Below are 23,070 nucleotides of genomic sequence, written 5' to 3'. Positions count from 1 at the left end.
AAAAATTTTTGGAGACCAATCTGTAGAGAATTTTGTGTTCTTCATTTTTTGTTCCGACACTTTTTTACGAATTCTACGTAGTTTTCGAGTTATTCGCGATTCAAAATATTTTTGAGCATTCAAAGCCATTTTATAATAAAAATTTTGAGGTTAGGAAAAAATTGAAACCGTTTTTGTACAGAATGTTGAACTCCACATTATTTGTTCCGGCTGTTCGTGTCAAAATCCTTATAGTTTTCGAGTTATACACAATTCAGAATGTTTTTGAGTTCAGAAACTCGTTTTACGGTGAAAATTTTGAGGTTAGGAAAACATTTTTGAAGACCAATCTGTAAAGAATTTTGTGTTCTTCATTTTTTGTTCCGACACTTTTTTACGATTTCTACGTAGTTTTCGAGTTATTCGCGATTCAAAATATTTTTGAGCATTCAAAGCCATTTTATAATAAAAATTTTGAGGTTAGGAAAAAATTGAAACCGTTTTTGTACAGAATGTTGAACTCCACATTATTTGTTCCGGCTGTTCGTGTCAAAATCCTTATAGTTTTCGAGTTATACACAATTCAGAATGTTTTTGAGTTCTTAAACTCGATTAACGGTGAAAATTTTGAGGTTAGGGAAAAATTTTTGGAGACCAATCTGTAGAGAATTTTGTGTTCTTCATTTTTTGTTCCGACACTTTTTTACGAATTCTACGTAGTTTTCGAGTTATTCGCGATTCAAAATATTTTTGAGCATTCAAAGCCATTTTATAATAAAAATTTTGAGGTTAGGAAAAAATTGAAACCGTTTTTGTACAGAATGTTGAACTCCACATTATTTGTTCCGGCTGTTCGTGCCAAACTCCTTATAGTTTTCGAGTTATACACAATTCAGAATGTTTTTGAGTTCAGAAACTCGTTTTACGGTGAAAATTTTGAGGTTAGGAAAACATTTTTGAAGACCAATCTGTAGAGAATTTTGTGTTCTTCATTTTTTGTTCCGACACTTTTTTACGAATTCTACGTAGTTTTCGAGTTATTCGCGATTCAAAATATTTTTGAGCAATCAAAGCCATTTTATAATAAAAATTTTGAGGTTAGGAAAAAATTGAAACCGTTTTTGTACAGAATGTTGAACTCCACATTATTTGTTCCGGCTGTTCGTGTCAAACTCCTTATAGTTTTCGAGTTATACACAATTCAGAATGTTTTTGAGTTCAGAAACTCGTTTTACGGTGAAAATTTTGAGGTTAGGAAAACATTTTTGAAGACCAATCTGTAAAGAATTTTGTGTTCTTCATTTTTTGTTCCGACACTTTTTTACGAATTCTACGTAGTTTTCGAGTTATTCGCGATTCAAAATATTTTTGAGCATTCAAAGCCATTTTATAATAAAAATTTTGAGGTTAGGAAAAAATTGAAACCGTTTTTGTACAGAATGTTGAACTCCACATTATTTGTTCCGGCTGTTCGTGTCAAAATCCTTATAGTTTTCGAGTTATACACAATTCAGAATGTTTTTGAGTTCTTAAACTCGATTTACGGTGAAAATTTTGAGGTTAGGGAAAAATTTTTGGAGACCAATCTGTAGAGAATTTTGTGTTCTTCATTTTTTGTTCCGACACTTTTTTACGAATTCTACGTAGTTTTCGAGTTATTCGCGATTCAAAATATTTTTGAGCATTCAAAGCCATTTTATAATAAAAATTTTGAGGTTAGGAAAAAATTGAAACCGTTTTTGTACAGAATGTTGAACTCCACATTACTTGTTCCGGCTGTTCGTATCAAACTCCTTATAGTTTTCGAGTTATACACAATTCAGAATGTTTTTGAGTTCTTAAACTCGATTTACGGTGAAAATTTTGAGGTTAGGGAAAAATTTTTGGAGACCAATCTGTAGAGAATTTTGTGTTCTTCATTTTTTGTTCCGACACTTTTTTACGAATTCTACGTAGTTTTCGAGTTATTCGCGATTCAAAATATTTTTGAGCATTCAAAGCCATTTTATAATAAAAATTTTGAGGTTAGGAAAAAATTGAAACCGTTTTTGTACAGAATGTTGAACTCCACATTATTTGTTCCGGCTGTTCGTGTCAAAATCCTATAGTTTTCGAGTTATACACAATTCAGAATGTTTTTGAGTTCTTAAACTCGATTTACGGTGAAAATTTTGAGGTTAGGGAAAAATTTTTGGAGACCAATCTGTAGAGAATTTTGTGTTCTTCATTTTTTGTTCCGACACTTTTTTACGAATTCTACGTAGTTTTCGAGTTATTCGCGATTCAAAATATTTTTGAGCATTCAAAGCCATTTTATAATAAAAATTTTGAGGTTAGGAAAAAATTGAAACCGTTTTTGTACAGAATGTTGAACTCCACATTACTTGTTCCGGCTGTTCGTGTCAAAATCCTTATAGTTTTCGAGTTATACACAATTCAGAATGTTTTTGAGTTCTTAAACTCGATTTACGGTGAAAATTTTGAGGTTAGGGAAAAATTTTTGGAGACCAATCTGTAGAGAATTTTGTGTTCTTCATTTTTTGTTCCGACACTTTTTTACGAATTCTACGTAGTTTTCGAGTTATTCGCGATTCAAAATATTTTTGAGCATTCAAAGCCATTTTATAATAAAAATTTTGAGGTTAGGAAAAAATTGAAACCGTTTTTGTACAGAATGTTGAACTCCACATTACTTGTTCCGGCTGTTCGTGTCAAAATCCTTATAGTTTTCGAGTTATACACAATTCAGAATGTTTTTGAGTTCTTAAACTCGATTTACGGTGAAAATTTTGAGGTTAGGGAAAAATTTTTGGAGACCAATCTGTAGAGAATTTTGTGTTCTTCATTTTTTGTTCCGACACTTTTTTACGAATTCTACGTAGTTTTCGAGTTATTCGCGATTCAAAATATTTTTGAGCATTCAAAGCCATTTTATAATAAAAATTTTGAGGTTAGGAAAAAATTGAAACCGTTTTTGTACAGAATGTTGAACTCCACATTACTTGTTCCGGCTGTTCGTGTCAAACTCCTTGTAGTTTTCGAGTTATACACAATTCAGAATGTTTTTGAGTTCTTAAACTCGATTTACGGTGAAAATTTTGAGGTTAGGGAAAAATTTTTGGAGACCAATCTGTAGAGAATTTTGTGTTCTTCATTTTTTGTTCCGACACTTTTTTACGAATTCTACGTAGTTTTCGAGTTATTCGCGATTCAAAATATTTTTGAGCATTCAAAGCCATTTTATAATAAAAATTTTGAGGTTAGGAAAAAATTGAAACCGTTTTTGTACAGAATGTTGAACTCCACATTACTTGTTCCGGCTGTTCGTGTCAAACTCCTTATAGTTTTCGAGTTATACACAATTCAGAATGTTTTTGAGTTCTTAAACTCGATTTACGGTGAAAATTTTGAGGTTAGGGAAAAATTTTTGGAGACCAATCTGTAGAGAATTTTGTGTTCTTCATTTTTTGTTCCTACATTTTATACGAATTCTACGTAAATTTCGAATTATTCGAAATTCTGATCCTTCTTGAGATCAGAAAGGATCTTTATTGTTCGTCCTTTTGAGGATAGTTAATATGAAATCGTTTCCTAACTCGACATTAACTAGAGTGACACGATTTTGTACGTAATGCTTTTAAAAAAATTAAAGATTGTGCGAGTGAAAACGAAAAAAATAATGAATAACCTTCGCCGTTCATACCGATTTTTTTTTCGTTTTCGCTTATGTAATTCAATATTTTCAATTGAATTTAGAACATACAAGATTTATGAACGCTCAGTAGTTCTTCAAATCGAGTTCATAACAAATTGTTTGCCTTCATATGGAAGTCCATGTCGTTTATGGTCAGGATTATATTACAGAAACACAAATAAAATAAAAACCAGAGAAATGGTTTAATATAATTTATCACGTACCACAGATTTTCTGAGGATTGTTTTTCGTTACTTTATTTTCGTTTGTGTGCGTAGAAGTAATCTTTCATTATGACAAAAATTGCATACGGAACGTGCCGAAATGTGAAATATGAGGATTTTTACACCGCCACACATTTAAAAAGAAAACAAGAACAAACACGAAGCGATATCGTTGTAGAAAATGGTCTTAAACTCTTAAAATTTCATGTATTTGATATACTACATACTTAACTATTTGCATTAAAGGCAAATTATTAGCAAAATAAAATCGTGTTATATCGAAAAATCGAGTTTTTAGTTAAAAAAAAAACACTATACACTAATTTATTTGAAACATCGAAACGCTGTATCACGTAGCTACTGCCCATTGTTTCGTTTATAATACAAGCGAGCTTTTAATCAGCATTAAGCATAACTGCTGGTACATTGACAGGCGTCTTATACTCCACTGAGATCTATCTGACGATGATGAAGTAATCGTAGCACCCGCTTTATAGATAAGTGAAAAAATTCTTAATTGACTGGAAAATATGATATGATTAATAATCTAGGAAGAAACGACGTATAGAAACAATACCAGGATGGAATAGATGAAGAAATAGAAGATCTCTAAATTGATCATGAAAAACTTTAGAAAGCGTTCAAAACTATACTGATAACTAACCAAAAGAAACTAACTCATTGATGGAATGAATAAATAAAAGAAAAAGAAGATTTTGGTAGAGATACTTCAGCAAAAATGATGAAAATCAAAGGATCAAAGGTGAGACTGATTCGTGGGAAGAGTTTGGTGAGAAGATGATGGAAAACGCAGAAGGGAATGTAAAAATACGACGACCAATATGATAATTGTCCATAAGCGCTCTGTTTTCTGAGACGTTTTCCTGACCAGCACATTGTTGGTGATGGAATTTCGTTCTGGCATATCTTCAGTTCAAATTTCGAGCATTGACGAAACGACAAAAATGTTCTGTTAACAATTAGAAGTAGTGTGAATGTTCTGGCAAAAATTCCATGAAGTCAAAAGTAAATACCCAATTAGGGCAGATACTTGAACCAAAAAGTCTTAATTCTGATCCTCCTTAAAATTTTAGGACTGCCAGAAGTGCATTTACATTTTCAGGGATAGAAGATTTTTGTGGAAACTTTCATGACTTTGAAATTGGTCTTGGAATGTTAATAGCAATGGATAAAGCAGTTAAAGAAGGAGTCAACAATTACAATGATCCGTATTTCTTCTTTGCATTGGAATAGACTTTCTGGGGAGCTTTTTTCCGGCGAAAACCTTCTAAAAGCTACGACTCGCGTGTTTTTTCCTTCGAATGATTTTCTGTTGGAAATTTTGGTTTGACTGGAGCTTTAGTTGCTGTTTGAAACTCCACTTTTCTTTCCTTTAATAACAAGTGATTTTAAATGATTTAAAACGACTAAATGTCGTTTTTTATTAGTGATTTCGTTTTCGCTATTATAAAACAACCTTGGTATCCATCTCACGGTAAATTTGAGAAACCGCGACAAGACGAAAGCTTATAAATGGCCTAATCCAAGACAATACCGCAGCTCATCTAAACTGAAACATAAGCGCGCTGGATAATCTTTTGGTCTCTTCTTAATATACACATTATAGACTTGGGAACTTCAAGGATAATTAACTGTAATCCTTGGAATTTATGTTGCTAGTAAGCCAGCCAAAGATAAAGAAAGTTAAATTGATAAGATCGTTATTTGACGTGTATAAATTTGAAACTAAATTTCCAAAAAAAAAAAACTATCACACAGATGGAACGTTTATGTAAAAACCCAAATTATTAATCCCGAAAAAAAAAAGGTTTTTTCTTAGCTCTCGATATTTGAATAAGTAAAATCAAAATCTTTTCATCCAAAATCTAAAATTAATATAACCTAATTAAAGAAAAAGTCATTATTCTCAAGCGTGAAACTCATTTATAGTCCTCGAAGTCCTTTTGTATCTCACTTTAATTGAATTAACACGAAACGCTGTAGCTGGTTGTTCTCTAGCTTTTCTTTGACACTTTCTGGTTATCTATTACAGAGACAATGGATATCTCGAAAGTTTTGAGCAAGAAATAAATTTGTCTGGTTAGAAAATCTTGACATATCTCTTTACTCTGGTGAATTGTCGAGAATTTGATATTTAAATGGTCCAGTCAACAAATTATCTATATCTATAAGTCAAAAGATTTTGCCCACCCCGTAATCCATTCGATAAATTTCAATATAATACAAACTCTTCTTTCATATGTTTGTGATTGTAGTTTAGTCCCAGTTGGCCACAAGAACGCACTATCCAGGCCATCTTTTTATGAAGTTCGTAAACAAATTGTTTTCGTTCTTTCAAACTTTTGAAGTTTGAAAATAGTAAAACCAAGGAAACGTATTGGATTGATCAGTAAACTCAAAAGTCCAGAGATAGCAGCTCAATGAATATATGTAGTACTTCCACAAGGACACGGATATTGAGGAAAACTAGCAGAAATGTTTTAAGAGGTCAAAATAAAACCAAAAGAGGTTGCAGTGGACTAAAAAACATAAAAATTTCCAAATTTTCTTTATTTTCTTACAACCTCGACTCATCCACTAAGTATTGGACGGTCTACTTGTATTAAACCCACATAATTCGATTTTGTGAGGTCACAAATTACAGAAAGCTTGTGACTAGATCAATTATCAGATTTTTCAATCGAGAATTTTTTGTTTCTGTTGCTTTAGAAGATCGAGAGGTTTTGCTGGACGAATTGCAACAATCCAAGCTCATTTTGTGCTGTTTTTGGAGTGTACATCCTAGTAAGGAAAACTGGAATGACATAAAAGAAACCATTTATGACGTCAGATGACAGTTTGACATATTTGGTGAAGTAAACCGTCCGATTCTAATAATTACAAAATATAGCTTGGCACTGAACTGAATTTTGTAGACTAAAGATGGAATTCATCGCAGGTTAACAAATTAACAGTTGAGCTTGATTGTATTGTTCACCAGTAATGGTAATTGTTGTTGATACGTGATGATGTTGTTAATGAAGACGTACACCCATCATGAATCGAAATTAAAACAATAGAAATCGAGAAAACGGAACTTGGTTGGAAAATGATTGAGGAAACATTGTTTGCAACGAATTTTCTCGAAAACTATCAGTTTAACTAAAAAAATTAATATGATGTTTTTTGTTGGCAATTTCCTGAACTACAAATTTTATAATAACTATTTTTTTAATAACAATGACCGTTAACGAGATAATCGCGAAAAACTTATTTATCGGCACATATATCAATGTTTATAAAGAAATTGAAGAAGATTGGTTTGAATAGGGACAAAATACTTATTCCTGTGTGGTTATGAAATTTCCCAACGGAATTTTTTATGGAAAAAGTCACATAGACGTAAATCTGACGAATTCGTTGGGTGAGCGATGATTCTCGTTTCGTCGGATTCTTCATTGACCACTTGACCGTTTGGAAAGCATTCGTGATGAATCAATTTCGAAATTGAGGTGTTTTAGATCATTTTTGAACATGTTAATACAATTTATAACGTCTCATCGAATTCATATCTTTGTGAATATTATTAAAGCAATTGTAGAAAACCGAATCGTCTCTGATGTTTATCCGACCGGACCTGTTTTGTTCTCTATACTACTAATAAAAAAAAGCGAATGAAAAAATAAAGAAAAAAAGTGAAAAACTCGGATTGTCTATTATCGTGAAGAATCATTCGTGTGGAAACATTCCCTTATTCCTTAAAACTTTCAGACATGAACGTCTATGCGGGTTTTATTATCAATGAAACTAACATAATCAGTGGCGGGTAACATTTCATAAATCTTTTACATAATTATTACTTTTATCAAAAGCAATACCATTATCATATAGTTTGACGTGAAAACAGGGCCGTAGCTAGACATTGGGAAATGATTATACACCCGTGGCCTCGCACTTAAACGAGCCTCACTATTCCGAACTTTTGTACAAAATGAAACTATACAAACTGAAAAATAAAACATTTTTTAAAATTTTGATGCTTTTGAAAATTCCCCCACCGAGCATTTTTTATTTAGTTCGAACTATCCCGATGTGTCAAATCAAGTTGAATTTGATCCCGGTCTCCGAATGAGCTGAAATGTTTTTTGCACGTATAAATCAGATCACAATGCAATTCTATTGTGAATCGAGATGATCTGATGATGAGGAAGACGGATTTCGAAACTCTGTAATATAAAAAACGAAACAGACCAACGAGTTTGGACTCATTCGATTCGTCTTTACGAATACTTTGTTACTAGATGGTAATCAAGGTCTTATAAAGGGGAAAATGACCATAGGAACTCCATAATTAGATCAACCACGTTAAACCTGCTCCTTTCGAGGTCGGTCCCAGAAGTACCTGGTCCAGGGAACAAAAAAAAAAATAAGTTTTGGTCATTGCAATAACGGATTATAAACGATATTAAGAGAGAGAGAAAGATATAAATATTTAACTTTGGTGATTTGGTCGAGATTTGGCAACTACGTACGATTTTCACACTTTATGACAGTGTTGCCTGTTCCGCCACTGGTTCTTTAGAAAGTAAAATCTATTCGCTGCCTGTTATGCTCTCTATTACCAGTTGACAGCGAGGTTTTTCTATTTCAAGAAAAATGTTTCCAGAAAATCGAGATTGAAGTCACATTTTCAGCTCGATAGAATTCGAGAGAAAAAAAAACTGTCATTAGACGTAATAGTAGAAAGATTTCAATCATATAAATAGTAGTGAATTAATATAGTTTTATATTTTTGCTTTGTGATATTTCAAAATCTTTGTTTCTTTTTGAAAAACAAACTGAATAACGTGCAGTTTTTTTAAAATGCAATTCACGCCTCGCTTCAACCTTGGTTTTACCCAACCAATCGTGAATTCTGACACGTATACATTTAAAATCGGTGATGTTCTTCATTTATATTCAACAATTGTTGAGTATTAACATTTTTGTTATCATATCAACAAAAAAAAACAACTCACCAAACATCTAAATCAACTATTAGAAGGTATAGTTGTTTCTAATAGTCCTCACATTCACCTGATATAAATCCATTCGACTTTTTACTATATAATCAAACGATATTAAACGAAATCTTTAACAACATCGTAGCAAATCAAAATTTATTAAAAATAGATTCACTTTTTTCATATTATCATCATGATCTATTTTAAAGAGATCTTTCTAAACGTTCCTCGTCGATAATTGATTCATTTCTACATAAAATTGCGTCATATCATTTATAAACTCATAAACAGTTATCAAAGTAACTAAATTAACAACAGGAGATTAATTTACCATATTTTTGGATCACACCTCGTATAATCTCTATGAAAAATTTGCTGTATACTGATAAGAATTATATTTACAATTCTTAATTAAATTTATATAATACCGTTTTTGATAAATATCATAATGTACAAAAACTAAATTTACTTTTATTCAAAATTATCTATTTTTGTTTCATTTCATTAAATTCTACGATTTTTATAATAAAAACTGAAGAATACAGGTGGCCTATACACTTAAAGTTAAAATCAGTCAAAATATGTAATTCTTCATTAATCTTGAGATGGTGTGTTCTAATCGTCAACGCCAGGGTGAAATTTCAGATCCACAAATTTACTGTTGGAATGTTGAACACGGTTTTAAATAATCGTTTACCGTTACAAAACAAACAAAATACGAAATAAAAAAAACCTTGACTCGTTTTGAGTTTAATAACCATTCAACATGTGAAGAGAGACTGACTCTCTCATCCCGCTTAACGTTTGAAATGAATGCATTGGCGTGCTAACGTTGTTAAACGTTTTAGTGCAACCTTTTGTCAACAACTTTCATGACTGCAAATATGCAACACAATAAACACTCGAGTCATAAAGATAAAAGCAAAATAATGCGTAATAAGTGAATGAGTATTATATGTACGGTACTAAATTAAATTTTATTTGTTTTTGTTATTTGAAAATTACGATTCGAATCGCCTTTAAAACGGAAAGTTTCTTAATGTGCGGAACCTTCGAAACTCACTTAACGTACAAAACAGAAACCAAACATCAGACGATCGTGTCTAAATGTAGAAATAAATTCCAGATTATTGTCATAAACATTTCAAAATTAAATAATTTACTTACTTAAAATAAATATAAATCAAATTAAAAATGTAATTTGTCTATAGATTATAATTTTTAGTTATTTACGGTCAGCTAATTTCCAACTGCCATGATTTAATAAAGCGGCAACATCGCGTAAGTATGACAGGAATACGTCTTATAAATATTTTCAATTTCTATAAATTAGAAGAGGAAATAATTTAACGTGGAATATTCTAGATGTAATTAAGAACGTATAAAACAATTTTGTGTGTCTGGTTCGACCTTAATCAACTCGATTTGTTGGACTTCCACGTATCTAACCAAACGTTTCACCAAACAATAATTTAGTCGGTATGACGGCGTGCATTAAGCTCTTGCTGTGTACATACCGGTATTCCTGGATCGTAATTCCTGCTAAACGTGTTTATAAACACTGGGATTAATCAGGAAAGGATTTGGAAATACGACACGTACAGTGATGTTCCAATGTTTACTCACGTCCATTTTTAAAGTAGGTATAGAATAAAGGAGATACATGAAACAATAAATATTCTAACGTATATTACGTATTAGATAATTTTTTATTAAGAAAAATTCATTTATAAGACCGAATAATATTCATATCGTACAACATTACTGTGAACCAATCCAACCACACTAAATCTATATTTTATATTTACATTGTTGTCACTTCTACACTGATTTCCTATCAATATGATAAACTTTGTAAGTCATAATCTTTTTTAATTATTATTGTTACTTCTTTAAAAACAAATTGTCTTTGAATAAACCAAACGGGAATATTTATTCTATACAACCCAGCCACGTAGTTTACTAAATCTAATAAATACAAACAAGGAAAATTTAGGAACTTGCAGAACTATCGTGGAAACATTAATTTCGCGTCACATGACCTGGAATCCTCTAGGGAAAAGTAAACAGTAAATTGTTTTGTTGGTATCTCGCGCCAAATAAAGAGATACGTGTCTAAATTTTGATTATTCTCTCTGAGAGTTGAATAAAATCCCAACACGCCAACATAAAATTAAATATGTAAGTAACATTTTGATAAGAAGTGTTTGAAATTTAGATAAACATATATAGTAGTGGTAACACAGCACAGATACTAGAAGTTCACTTAGCCTCCATTTTGTGTTAAATAAAAATGAAACTTTAAATTTTTTTATTAAATCTCATACTCCGGTCCTGTTATTGATTTCCTATTGAAGCAATGAACATACGATGGAGATACTCAATCGAACGTGTCGGATTTTCTTTTAATAATTCTTCATATTATTTATTCTATTTATATAATACTACATTAAACGTGTTGTAATTATTGTAATTAATTTTGAAAAGTGGGCGTAACGATTCATTTTTTTTTAAATCTTGTTCGGTAATCATTAAATAGTGAAGGTAATGTATCCATCGATCATTGACAGTGTCATTAAATTTCTTAACGGGTTTCCATTTTTTAATTACAAATAAGGACATACCGGTATGTGTATTGTGGAATATAAATCTGGCAACATCTAAAATATATAACGATAATTTTCTAATTTGAATATAATGTTGGTGTACAATAATCGAAATTATTAAAAATACAAATTATTTTATGCATTACTCCTTTTTAATTTCCACTAACGACCTTGTAGATTTATTAATACATTCGACCGACTTGACAAGATGAAAAATCCGGGACCTACCTTACCGACACCATCATTTAAAAAGTAAATATGTACGTACAGGTTTTCGTGTATCTCTTTTCAACGTTTGGCTTTCTAATTAAGAAAAGATATGGTTCTATTTATACACCACAGTTTCAAACGCACACATACTTTTTTTGTTTACATTTCCCACTGTTGCCAAACCGATATCTCAATAATACTCGTAGAAATATTCAGAAATAAATGAACCCTCGTATTATATTTCTAAATCTTATTAATATACAAATATCAGAATATATCTAACAGAATGCATGAAAAGCTCACAATTATAATAATAATGATAATAATATTTAGAAGATCGAATTTTATTATATTATGGGAAATTTGGCAACATCGTATGGGTCGAATGTCTTTAAAACGCCCAAGTTATGCTACAGCTGAGACGAGGATGTTCTGTAATATTTACAGAAGGTTAAATATATTTTTCTATAATATGTTTGAGTCTTATGAAAATAAAGTCATGTTTTTGGTTGAGATTTCTTATATACTAATGGATATTTACTATTTTTAAAAAGGTATCAATAGATTTACGATTGGGTACAAAGGGAATAGTGCTGAATAACGTAAAATCAATCCATGTCAATATTACAAATGCTATTTGAATAAACGAAACTTTCAACATCAACAAATATATTTATCATATAATTTTTTTTTGTTAGTTTCCATCCATTATTGACAAACATGAAATGACATTTAAGAAAATACACACAAACTGAAATAAATAACTTGTCTTCGTGATAGATAGGCCGCAGTGCATTGCACTTTGTTACTATTAATATGGTATTGGCCACATTTACCACACCTTCGAAACTAGTTGAACTCAAGTATAGTTCTGATTTAAAATCAGAGACGAACTAGATGAAAAAAGTGGGCCGAGAATCCATTAAATCTAACAACGTTGCCGAATATTTTTACAACGAATTGGCGCCAACAAAATTCTATTTGAATGAGTTGTTTTGTTTAAACAGATTAAAAATTATTTATATTTTTATTTGTAATAAACTACGATGTTAATTTGAATCGCTTCTATTGCATTTCGTGTCGTTTCAGTATTTACTGTACCCTAGGTCATGGATGATAGTTGTATAAAATATACAAACTATAAAGTGTAGATTTTTATATAGAAATTTTTGCTTGTAAGATGATATCACTGTAAAATGCAATGTGGTTAAATTTATTGTTTTTATATTTATAAAAATAAATTGAAATATCAGATGATTTTGCAGTATATAATGACATAAATAATATACGAACTTGATAACAAATAAATGATGTTATTTTCAATATTCCAGTGCTTCAATTTTTTACAAAATGTAAAGTGTTGTAAAGATCGAAATTATTTATGGATTTTCATTTTCTGATCAATTTGATTTCATAACCTAACTTTTTTCTAATTATAAATCAACTTTTTTATATAACCTTAATATTTATATAATATCTCTAATTCTAACCTTGAAAATTTTAATAAGATAACATAATACTAAATTAAAACAATTTCGTGTATCGTAAAATGATATTATCAGACCATTTTCATTATAAATCTTATCTTAGATCAAACTATTTCTGCTTGACCGTGAGCAAATGATCGTTTGAATTACATTGTTGTTATTATTTCTTCAACCATTTTGTGTTTTTTTAAATATTTGGTAAAATTTGGTTTGAATTATACAGTATATTCAGTTATTCACTTTTTATGTTTATTAAAATGTATTTATAAAAGTTCTGGGTGGTGTAAAACGTCAGACATTAAGATTGTTCAGTAGTATACGGGGTATTTTAAAAAATATCATGTTATTAAATTACTAAATACCAAATTTATTATATAATAAGTTATATAATATTGTCGAATGATTAAATTTGAATATTCCACCGCCTCTCTCCTTACACAGCAAAACATCGAAATGCAAAGGAAGTTTCTGATAAACAGGAAACTATTATCGAAAACACGATTATTTATAGAACAGAACAGAACCCTTTTGTTGTTATATATTTCAGCTGGCTTACTAACGTCGTAGTTTCAGATAGTAACCTTCGACTGAAAAAAAAACTATAAAAGCAGGTATATTCATTAATGTACGCTACATAAAAAAAACAAGAATTCGTGTTATTTTTTCAAGGTTATGTTTGTTGATATAGAGATATAAGTTGGGTTCTGTTTTGACGGGTTTTATGTATGGTTTGTGGTGAAACTGAAAAGGAAATTAAGTGATTTCTACTGAACTTGATAATTATAATTTAGTTTATTATTTTTAATTAGGTTATGGCGATAATCGTAGATATAACTATCAATTATTATAGTTGGGGTGTTTAGGAAGTAATATAACCCATATAGTGGTTGATGATTGTACATAACCTCAATAATATCTTCTATAAATTTAACCGTAATGATAAATATATTTTATGAGATAATAACAATCTTCTAAACGTACTAAAAAAATGATTGGAAAGCTACTTGACAATGTTGGATTTGATTTTACAGGATGATATTATAAAATTTGATTCAACTTCTCTATTTTTTCCATATAAAACAAGTTATCAGCTTGGGTAATCTGGACCTAGTGAGTTCGAAGGCCTTCGGCACTGTCGAAAGTGCCACCGAGTCATTTATCTTATGTAGGATTCACGGAATTTGGTCAAAACGTTTTATTTGTTCGGTCTAAATTAGGGTATAAACTTGAGGTTATTTTAGTTTTTATTTCTCTTACGAAATAATTGCACTAACAAACTTAACCTCACTTTTATTTTGTATAGCTTATGTTTTAATGATTCCTTTTGTTTAAAAAAGACATTTTAATAAGAATTAATTTCCATTTTATGAAATAAATTAGTGTATTAAATCCATCAAACTCGTACAATCTTCAAATTTCGTCGAATCGAATACCGTGATTACAAATTTATTCCTTCTTTATTTTTCTGTTCTCCACTTTCAGTTTTTCGTATCAATGCAAATGAGATCTCTTTTATCTTAACTAGAGATCGAAAATTTCCTTTATTCAAATTTCCTTTATTGATTGTTTTAACTAAGAATCCCTTCAACAAACATGGATCGTTCAGTTTATTTATACAAATATACAGTATTGGCATTTGCTTTTTTAGAAACTCTAACTAGTACAAAATATTATAAAATTTCAAGTTTTCTTTATCTTAATTATATTAATAATACGAGGGCTGCTACAAACAAACTCGTATTAACCGAAGCAATATACCGAATAACGAAGTTTTAAATTAATTTTTTTTAGGTTATGGATGGCGTTCTGCTGGGGTGTCTTTTTCATATATATTTTTTCTATTTATTTTAATCAAAATTTCACATTTTTTTTTATTCCCAATAAATCTATCTGACGCCTTTTAAATCCACTCTAACTTCATCGTTGAAGATTAAATTTTCTCGACGCCTTAACTCGTATCTTTCGATTTTCAAATAAAATTTGAGTTTCCTGAATCCCGTTCTGAGACGCTCATAAATTATTGCTACGACACATCAATCACACTCAGTCTCAGCTCTTACTGAACATCAACAAAGGAAAAGAGTGATATCGAAATTCAAAAAAATTACTCTACACAACTGTATATTGAATATTGAACAAATTCAAGTTGTAAATTAATGACCTGGGTTAAACCTCTATAGAATTTAATAAAAAAATTGCATCTACTTTCAGGACTATCTTTAAATACATTTTTTGATGGCAGAAACTTCTAAATCTTCTGTGATAAACGAAACAGATTTCGAAGTTTACAATTACTGTATTTGATCATCCTCCGTACAGCCAGGACCTTGCCCCTAGCGACTATTTTCTTAATAGTTCAACGATGATGACATGATTTAATACTCGTTATGGTTACAAGACATGCAATTGGGTGAACATGCCACATTAATTTTATAAAGATGTGCGCCATGCTATGACAAGCGCCTATATGTCAAAACTGAATTTATTTTGTGGGTATATCTCGTATATTAATATGTATTTTAAATGAAAAAAAAAAAATACAAACTAGATTGAGTATAATTTAATGTGGATTCAACGATTGACGAATATAATGGCGCAGTCCAATAGGATTAACCGACAGAGAAATACAAACTTTTAAACCCTCCAATGTCATGGGTTTACGTGTAGTTTATCCAGTTCGGGATGAAGTTGTCTTAATGTTAAGCATGGAATAGGAAATTTCGTTATTTTAATTACGTATATCGATATTTAAATAGTTGCTATAATTGTTATTGAAAGTTTGGAATTGGTGTTTTCAAAAAATTGTATTAACCCTTCCAATTGTGTCCATGATCTCTAGTGTTGTATAATTTTTTGCACAATAAGTTATTTTTGATATAAAATACGAAAAAACTAAATTTTTGATCAGACTGAGTCGGTTTTAAAAAAAATAATTCGTGAATAATACAGGTATATTGAAATAACTTATACAAAATGTAACATTTATTTTTTTATTTTCGAGCAATTAAAAAAATACCATTTCGCGCTTCCAAATCCCAAAGTTACCATTATACTTATTTCTCCGTGCCTTACATGTACATTTTCCCTTTAATTCCCCAAGCAAATTAATTCCCTTGCTCTATAAAATTCTCTCGTAATTATGGTTTCATGTCGAATCATCGAATGAAGAATTTTTTCATTAAACGTTACACCAACAAATGAATTATCATTATAATTATATTACAGTTTACGTTTTTGGGACACCCCGTACGTACCTGAGACGATATTCGAAACTGCATCAACTCGTTATTGAGTATTACAATTTTAGGTTTTCTACTTATCGTATTTTTTCGAACGGTTCAGGTAAATGATAATTGTTAACCTTTGTTATAAAATTATAATCTATTTTAGAAAAATAAAATAAAACAGAAAACGTTAGTACACGTTATTGAAAGCTGTCAACTGTCATCCAATTTTTTACTACCGCGTTCACTATGTTGGGTATAAGAAATCATACCCAACCTACCGGGTAGACAACAAACAACGAAAAAAATTAATGTACGCTACTGCATTAAGCATAGTTTTATTTCATTTTCCACACTAGACATTAATTATCCATTAATTCAAGCATTACGTACGAATCAGTCAACACTGACCTATTTATGACGTTACCTTGATCGCAAACAAAGTAATCATATTTTATTATACTAAACAATTTTCGTATATCGTTAATCTAGTTTAGAGGAGGAATGAACTCATCACACAATTGTTTTCAACTAGTTTCTAGAAAGTAATTAAAATCGAGTAAATCAATTAAAAGATTTCAGACTCCTTTATGCGGTCACGTTTTTTAGATAGAATTTTGTTTCAGTAAACAACATAAAATCGTTTATTTATCAGTAATTTCGAATGCATTCTATAATCTATTTTCAATGTCAAGGATATTAATAATATCAGTTTTTATCGTATTATTAGCATATACAAATTAAGATAATTCTTAAATTATTGTATGTTGCAACACTGTACGGACATATCAATCCGACTATCGGGAATCAGACATTCAGTAGTAGTTACTTCATTCTTGTGGTTTGGGTAGCGCACTTTTGTAAATATAAATTTAGTATAAACACCAGGTCAACTCTCAAAATCACCTGCAATTTCCTACATACACTTAAATATTTGTAAAATAAGTATATCTTTTGCGTCTCGCAAAGGAAGGGGGTACAAAATATTTTTTAATTATTTCGTTGACATTGTTGAGGTTATGTCGAGTGTAAATCATTACTGATTTAGAAACTTACTTTTCATTTTATTATACAAAGTGAGCCCCACGAATAAGTACTAGAAAATCTATTTTGAATGTTTTCCAGAGATTAGTTTATTAGTTGTTTTTTTTTTGTTTCAACAGCTGTACGTCTTTCTCGAAATGATTGGTTTGTTCGAGTTTTAAAAAATGACTTATTTGCTTTATGATAATGATAAGATGGTTTTGTCACAACAAATATTTATACAGATTAAATAGAAAATTCATTTCTTGTTCGAAGATAGACGAAGGGGTTTAATATTATCAACAAGGATGTATTGAAAGAATTATTTGGTTATATATCGGTAGATTTGAAACTATTTATAATTTATACAAACTATTTTGATTATTTTCACGTTTTTTGTAATAAAATTTCAAATTTCTTATTGGATAATTGTGGGAGCTGCAGAAATACGATCAGATTTATGTTTACTTTGTGAAGATGGTAACTGGATTATCGAAACTTGGTTTGATGATGGAATAAGAATTGTTTTACTCATATTTTTTCATTATTTCTACCTTTGTGGTATATTCTCTTGTCTATATGTCAAAAATAGGTATCAGTGACAGTTATAATATTTTCCGAAGCTATTTTTAACTTTCGTTGATTTTTCTTTGTACTTTTCATATATTTTATTTATCGTGGAGTTGATAAAAAATGTATTAAATTTTTTTTATCGATTTTATTATTAACTTTTTAATCATCTAATAACTTTTAATATTAAAAAGTTTCTTTAATTGAAATTTGATCGCAGATGAAACGTGAAAAATTCCAAAAAACTTGGAATTCATTGAAATATTGAATTGAAAAAAAAAAAATACTCAAACTAGACAGAGTTACGTCAAGCCGAACTGCTAATTATTGAACCAGTGTTGCCAATTCCCATTTTGAACAAAAATTTAATTTGAAAAGTTTAGCTGATTTTCTTAGAACAGAATGGAAGATTTATGTTCTTTAGAATTTTCCATCCACGGTTTAAACCTTGTACAAATTGAGAAGAAAACGCCTAAAATACATAGATCTACGTAAATAAACGTAGAGTTGGCAACGTTGGAAAATAGTTGCATTGAGACTACCATTTTCTAATTTTCCAATCACACCTCGTAACATTCAAAAATTTCTGTATATAGACATACAGACAAATAATAATCCTTCGTTAAAAAAAATCGATAATTATGCAGCAGACAAACATTGTGGATGGATCGCAACACCGCTTCTCTGTTATCGAATTTATAATGACCCTACGACCTTGAAAACCGGCATGAAGGGTCTCTCTATATTGGGCCTACGTCAAACTACATTCCCGGTAGGTCCAATATCGGCTGCATTGCGTAGGGCTACCGATTCCTCTCTATATTGCGTTTTTTAGGCCTGTTAACACTAATATAACTAAAGGAAACAAAATGTGACGTATTTATATATTGTATTTATTGCATGGATTAATCGTAAATAAAATAAAAAAGAAGTTTTAGTTATCTAAAATATCAAAATAAAATTTCCAACGCAAATATTTTTCGTCCTCACATTCGACAGAATGGAGAATCTGTCGATGTTATTATCCGAAATAATTGTCACTATCGAGATCTTGAATTGAGTGATAGATATCAATTGATATTTTGCAATAGAATGAATGTAAAACGTCAAATTGTGAGGACGTAATTTCAACTTTGGATATACAAGTACTTGGCCTAAACAGCCACAGCTTTGTCATTGATTTCCACGTTTAAATTGCACTGAATATACCGTCAATTTTGTTCATTTTCCTATTAGTATTCAAGTAGTATTTGATTATGATACCAGCTAGTTTCATATCGGTTTCAATTAATAAAAATGAACGAGACTCCCCAAGTATTTACTAGTTATTTATAAAACGAAAAATTCTTCTTCCCACACAATTTTTTTGTTTACTCTTCTCGATCTTTACTAGTGCAAAAAGATTTTACAAACCGCAACGACTTCTGACGTGATTCTGCTTTGTTTAGCAAATCCAAGGTCAACAAGTTCTTCGTTGCTCCACTGCCTTTTATTTTGAATATAATCCATGGTCAAGGTCAAATAGAATAACGATTTACTAACAAAAAAAATCAGAAAAAACTCTGACATAGATTTTTTTGTTATTTATTGAATTTGACAATTTGAGAATGATTTAATGTTTAAATTATTACACAATTTAGTATTTTTTTGACGATAAGTATTTAACGAAATGAAATATGATTTCAGAACGTAGGTACTGATTGTATTGTATACATTTTGTTGTAAATCATTCATTTAAAAAAAATAAATTAAACTTAAATTAGTAGGATGGAACCCATTGTAAAAGGAGGAAGAAATGATGAAAATGAAAAATAATTTACGGGCGATCTGAGGGAAGGGAAAGGGGGTGAGTTTTTAAGGGTACAAAACGGTTTATCTCGATTTTTGGCAAAACTACAAGTCCTGTAGAAAAAAGTTAATTAGCAAAGTTGTAGATAATGAGAAGATCTACAAGTTTTGTATTTACACTTTTTTCACATAACCTCAAAATTTATGTGAGAAACTGAAAAAATCAAGTTTTTCGTTTTTAATTTCTATATTTTACAAAAAACATTTTTTTATCACGAAATTTTGTGAAAAGTTACTTTTTTATGTCCCGTATACATTGTAATTTATTTGATTTGAAATATTTATTTTTTCACGTTATTTTGATATCGCAAAAGCACCCTAATCTTCGAATGAAAATTCTCCCGTCAAAATATCGGATTTTTTTTAAAAGTCGGTGTGTTTTTTATTCGATGAAAACTCTACTTTCTAACAGTATAAAAAAATATTACCATTACCATGGTAAATTTTCTCAGAAAAGGCAAAAAATAAGACGAAAAAAATCATTACGTACAATTTTTAATTGTTTATTGAATTTTTCCGCTTTAATTACATGGAAAATATGCGATTTCATCTTACATTGATGGACTTTAGTAATTAGTCTAGAATTTTAATAAATATCTAAAAATTGTACATGATTGAAAAAAATTTCGAATGCGAATATTTTCGTTTTATTTTTTGCTTTTTCTGAGAAAGTTTACCATGGTGATGGTAATATTTTCTTACACAATCAAAAAGTAAAGATTTCAAAGAATAAAAATCCCACAGAATTTTTCAAAAAATACGATATTTTAACGAGAACATTTTCGTTGGAAAGTTAGGGTGTTTTTTCGATATTTAGTCAAAATAAAGTAAAGAAAAACAAATATTTCAAATCAAATAAATTACAGTGTATACGGGACATAAAAAGAAAACTTTTCACAAAATTTCGTGAGAAAAAAATATTTTTTGTTAAAGATAAAAATTAAAAACGAAAAACTTGATTTTTTTAATTTTTCACATAAATTTTGAGGTTATGTGAAAAAAGTGTAAATACAAAAGTTGTAGATCTTTTCATTATCTACAACTTTGCTATTTGACTTTTTTCCATAGGACTTGTAGTTTTGCCAAAAATCGAGATAAACCGTTTTCTACCCTTAAAAACTCACCCCCTTTCCCTTCCCTTTGATGTAACACCTCGGAAACCATAAATTGTAAATTGTGGATCTATTTAAACTGTTCAAGTAGTTAATTATGAGTACCTTTTGAACAACACAATTTATTTAAAGTTTATTAGTTAAAAAAATGAAAACTATTCATATTTCTCTTGGAAACTATCTAGTCCAGTCATTTAAGGTAGGAAAATCGAGATACCCAGCTATAAAGTCGTTCAAATTTGTTCATTTGACATACTTAAACATCTTTTAAAACTCACATATAATTCGATATGAGCAGCTTTAAAAATCGGGGGCCAAAAATAAAAAAAATCGATTTTTTACACATTTTTAGTAAATAACTCGTTTCCTATGGGCTTTACGCTATTTGTATTGGTTATCAATATTGTAGAACATTGAATTCTCTACAACTTTTGTTTAAAAATTTTTTTTATACGGTGAATCGTTTCTGAGATAGAGGGCGGTTAGAATCCCGTTTGAAATCAAGTATGTAGTCTGGATCTGGTAGTCCCGATCAAAATAATTTCTTTATAAATTCTAACTAAATATATAATTATAAATAATTTTTATTTTTTATTCACATAATCGAGTTGTTCATATTTAAAATATAAATAATCGATAATTAGATATCACAAAAAATGCATCTTGATCCAGATCAATATATCGAACAAATATGTTAAAACACTCCGTATAAAATGGAAAAAAACTATTAGGATTCGAAAGAATACTAGATACAGAAATTTTTTGTACTGAAATATATATTTTTGGTTACAGTATTGGTGGTGGAGCTAATGGTATCTTCACACGAAGATTGGACTTCAGTTCATTCAATGCTCTTCCGAAGAACAAGTTGAACTCTTATCAAATTAAGGTAGATAATTCGTTTTTTTTCATCATATTCCACATGATATTCAATCTGAAATATGTTTTTCTTAATTAATTATAACTTGGAGTTAATTAAATCGCGTATTTGCTTGTATTCAAAAGGTAAATGATGATATTAACTAGTCTTGAACTAAATTTATAGAAAATATGAAAGGGGAGATAAGAAAATGGATTATTTTTGATAAAAATCGATGTTTTATTTAATTTAATCGTTTTAACGTCATCCCTTAATGCCTTCACCAGGTCTAACTAATAATTTCCCTATTGACTTTTAACGAAATCATTAACTATTATAATCAACTTCATTATTCGATATTTCAATAGTTATTTTCACTTTCAAGTATCCACTTGTGCGACTGTAGGGCACGTTTCGAATTTAGTTACGCGAATCACCCTCTTCACCTTGTCCTAGGGATACGACACCACGATTTGCTCCCTTATAACTTTGTTCGAATCAATAAAAACCTTTGGGGGCTTCTAGATGGATGCTTGTTAGAGTGTAGCTCTTGTTTTTGTTTGACATAGCAGATGTGTGAGTGAAATCTATCAATGATACAAATTTTTTTATAAAGACTCACGATATCAAAGGATATTGTCGATTTATATTTTAAATATTTTATTCTCTGTTTACGATTTGATGATATGTAACGGAATTATCAAAGCAGGGGTTTCTTTTATTATTTTTTTGTTAAAAAAATCAAGCTCCTCAAAATTACTCTTCATTTTTTGGAAATTTTTTACTACCAAGTCGTTTTTTCAAATCTGGGAACAGAAAATAATTTTAGGGGCCTTTCAACACTTTCTTCTTAGCCAAATGCGGCTTTTTTTACTATATTTTTTTGTTCAAACGTTGCATGATACTCGACGTTGATAGTTTTTCCTTTTTTGAAACCGGTTCTTCTTTTTTGATCCATTGTTTGGATTGTTCTTTTTTATCTGACCACCCTGTACGTACATCCAACAATTTTTCGGTATTTTAAAATGAATGTTGAACTTGCTGTTAATTAAAAACACATGTTTGAATTAAACGTTGAAATAAAATGTACGTCTGGCATTTTACAAGTGATTATCTGTTGCAAATCGATGAGAAAAGATGAAGAAAAAAACTGATTCAGCCGATGTTTTGTGAATGTCATGAATATATTTGCAGTTACATAATTTTATTAATGGTATACGTGCTCGTTTTA

The 23,070-nt window shown here is 29.9% G+C and overlaps 1 protein-coding gene and 1 long non-coding RNA gene across 3 annotated transcripts in view; one reads left to right on the top strand and one right to left on the bottom strand.

Moving 5' to 3' along the window:
• LOC130452509 (headcase protein) overlaps positions 1–23,070 on the top strand; it is a 188,046-nt gene that overhangs the window by 44,023 nt on the left and 120,953 nt on the right. Inside the window, exon 2 of the mRNA XM_056791830.1 lies at positions 21,773–21,869. Coding sequence (XP_056647808.1) covers positions 21,773–21,869 — 97 coding nt within the window. The remainder of the gene's footprint in view (positions 1–21,772; positions 21,870–23,070) is intronic.
• LOC130452510 (uncharacterized) overlaps positions 1–23,070 on the bottom strand; it is a 153,482-nt gene that overhangs the window by 93,326 nt on the left and 37,086 nt on the right. The gene's annotated exons all lie outside the window — the stretch shown is intronic.

Source organism: Diorhabda sublineata, chromosome 1 (genome assembly GCF_026230105.1).
Source record: "Diorhabda sublineata isolate icDioSubl1.1 chromosome 1, icDioSubl1.1, whole genome shotgun sequence".
Lineage (NCBI taxonomy): Eukaryota > Metazoa > Arthropoda > Insecta > Coleoptera > Chrysomelidae > Diorhabda > Diorhabda sublineata.
Note: the sequence above shows the minus strand (reverse complement) of the source record. Positions and strands in the feature narration are given on the sequence as shown.